We start from the raw sequence: 2,469 nt of genomic DNA, 5'->3' as shown, positions 1-2,469 counted from the left end.
TCTGATAATAAAGAATGCTTACAATAACTAACATTTATTAACCATTTAGTGCCTACTAAGAGCTTTACGTTGTTTATTTTATTTTATCCTGAAGACATCATGTTTTGCTGAAGTCTACGCTATATAAGTAGCAAAACTAACATTTGAACTCAAGGCTGTCTTATTCAGACATTAACCGTTATGACATACTAGACCCTGTCACCCATTCCTCCCAAATATGCATACAGGGAATGATACACAAAATCTACACACAGTGCAACTATAAAACAAACAAAAAAATCTCAATGTGAATGACTAGTTAGGATAATATTAACAGTAAGTTTTCATCCAAATAGTGCAGCAAGAATAGATGGTAAACCTTTCCTTTTGGAGGCAGGAAAGAGAAAAGAGGGAATAAGACTTTATGTGGCAGAAGATTAGAAAGTACAGAAAGAGAAAATGTAGGATAAATACCAAAGCATTCCTACTATCCCAGGACATTTTATTTTCGTTGTGCAATTGCCAAAGTAGTGGGCTTTCGTTGCATGATTTATGAAGATTTCAGAGTTCCGTGATTCTCATAGCTTCTATTGTTAGGTTTACTTTCCATGAAATTCCTTAAGAAGTGGCCCCATTAACGGCAGAGGGTGTGAACAGAATCTGTAGCACTGTTGCTCAGAGTACATAGATCACCTGCTTCAGAAACATCTGAGTTATTTGTTTAAAATGTGGACATGTAAATACAACAACACCCTACTGAATTTAATGTCTAGAGCTGTGTCTTAGAAATCTGCCTTTAACAAGACTTAACTGATTCTCTCAGTATTTTAAAGGTCAACAACCAGAGATGATACAAAAATCTAAATGAAATATTTTTCTACTGATGAATATTTTCCTGCCTGGGCCTTTTCACAAAACACCTATACGCCAATATCAAATTACTTTTGATAAATAGTGTTCACCTGATCTTGATCCATAGAAATTCTCTTCCCTTCTCTTCATCATTTAGAGAATAAAGTCACTTTATGTTGCTGTGGTTATTTCTCACTTGAAGTCAGTTTTTGATGCCAGAGCTTCTTCATAGCATTTTTCACTTCTGAATTTCTAAGGGTATAGATTAAGGGGTTTAACATGGGAGTGATCATGGTATAAAAGACAGTCACAGCTTTATCAATGGAGAAGGTAGTTGCTGGGCGCAGATACACAAATATGCAGGGCACAAAGAGTAAGAAGACCACTGTGATGTGAGAGACACAGGTGGAAAGGGCTTTGTGCCTCCCCTCCAAGCTATGGGCCCTTAGGGAGCACAGGATGACCACATAGGACACCATCAAGAGGAGGAAGTTTAACAAGCATATGAATCCACTGTTAGCAGCAACAAAGAGACCAAGGGTATGAGTGTCCATGCAAACAAGTTCCAACAAAGGGATCAAGTCACACATGAAGTGGTCTAGGACATTGGGGCCACAGAAGGGCAGCCAGACTATGAAGAGGACCTGAATGGTTGCGTGGACAAAGCCTCCAGCCCAGACTATTCTCACCAGGAGGATGCACAGCCTGTGGCTCATGATGGTCATGTAGTGCAGGGGTTTGCAGATGGCCACGTAGCGGTCATAGGCCATCACGGTCAGCAGGATGATCTCAGCAGCACCAAAAAGATGCACAGCAAAGATTTGTGTCATACACCCACCAAAAGAGATGGTTTTTCTCACAGTAAGACTGTCAGCTAGCATTTTGGGGGTCATGGTTGAAGAAGAGCAGCCATCTATAAGGGATAGGTAAAACAAGAAGAAGTACATGGGGGATCCTAAAGACCTATTCGTGCTGATGGTGATCATGACGAGCACGTTGCCTGCCAGAGTAACCAAATAGACAATGAAAACCACAGCAAAAGAAAATTTTTGAAGCTCCATGTTCTCTGTCAGGCCCAGAAGGATGAATTCCATCAGATTATTCATCCTCTTCATTGCTTCAGCTTAGGTGACAGCTGATGTCCCTGAAAATAAGTCACACTCATCCTCAATATTGACACTTTTGCTTAATAAATAAAAATATCCATGGGATATCTTATCTCCACTTTCACAGAAGGTAAATACAAGTACAAAACCATATCAGTAGTTTTTTTATTCACATTTCACATAAGACACTATAGGTAGTATTTATTTTGGTCTTTATCATATTTGATTTGTTTATAATTTTCCACAATAAATATGGGTAATTTTTGACATTAACTCAGACCCATACTATGCATCAAGTTTCAAAAGCCAACCCATGATATGGCCATGTATGTAGCACATTCACAGATGCCCAAAGATGCATGTATTTTCTTCAAAGTAGTTGGGCATATTTTTAAGAGAGTAAGCCAAAACTGTTTTACTAATTTAAATTGTACAAAAAAAATCAAAGGCCTATAGAGATTCTTCTAAGCTCTTTACTCTGTGAGCCATCCTTTTTTCTGCTTTGTCAGCCTCAGTGCTTTTTGACTTCCTC

General features: G+C 38.6%; 1 protein-coding gene across 1 annotated transcript; it reads right to left on the bottom strand.

Moving 5' to 3' along the window:
* Positions 1 to 1,016: 1,016 nt before the first annotated feature.
* On the bottom strand, positions 1,017 to 1,946 carry LOC126079823 (olfactory receptor 4C12-like). The gene has a single exon (XM_049891195.1). The coding sequence runs from the start codon at positions 1,944 to 1,946 to the stop codon at positions 1,017 to 1,019; it is 930 nt and encodes a 309-aa protein (XP_049747152.1).
* Positions 1,947 to 2,469: the final 523 nt, after the last annotated feature.

The sequence above is a fragment of the Elephas maximus genome, chromosome 7 (genome assembly GCF_024166365.1).
Source record: "Elephas maximus indicus isolate mEleMax1 chromosome 7, mEleMax1 primary haplotype, whole genome shotgun sequence".
Lineage (NCBI taxonomy): Eukaryota > Metazoa > Chordata > Mammalia > Proboscidea > Elephantidae > Elephas > Elephas maximus.
The sequence above is the reverse complement of the archived record's forward strand: the minus strand, read 5'-3'. Positions and strand labels throughout refer to the sequence as shown.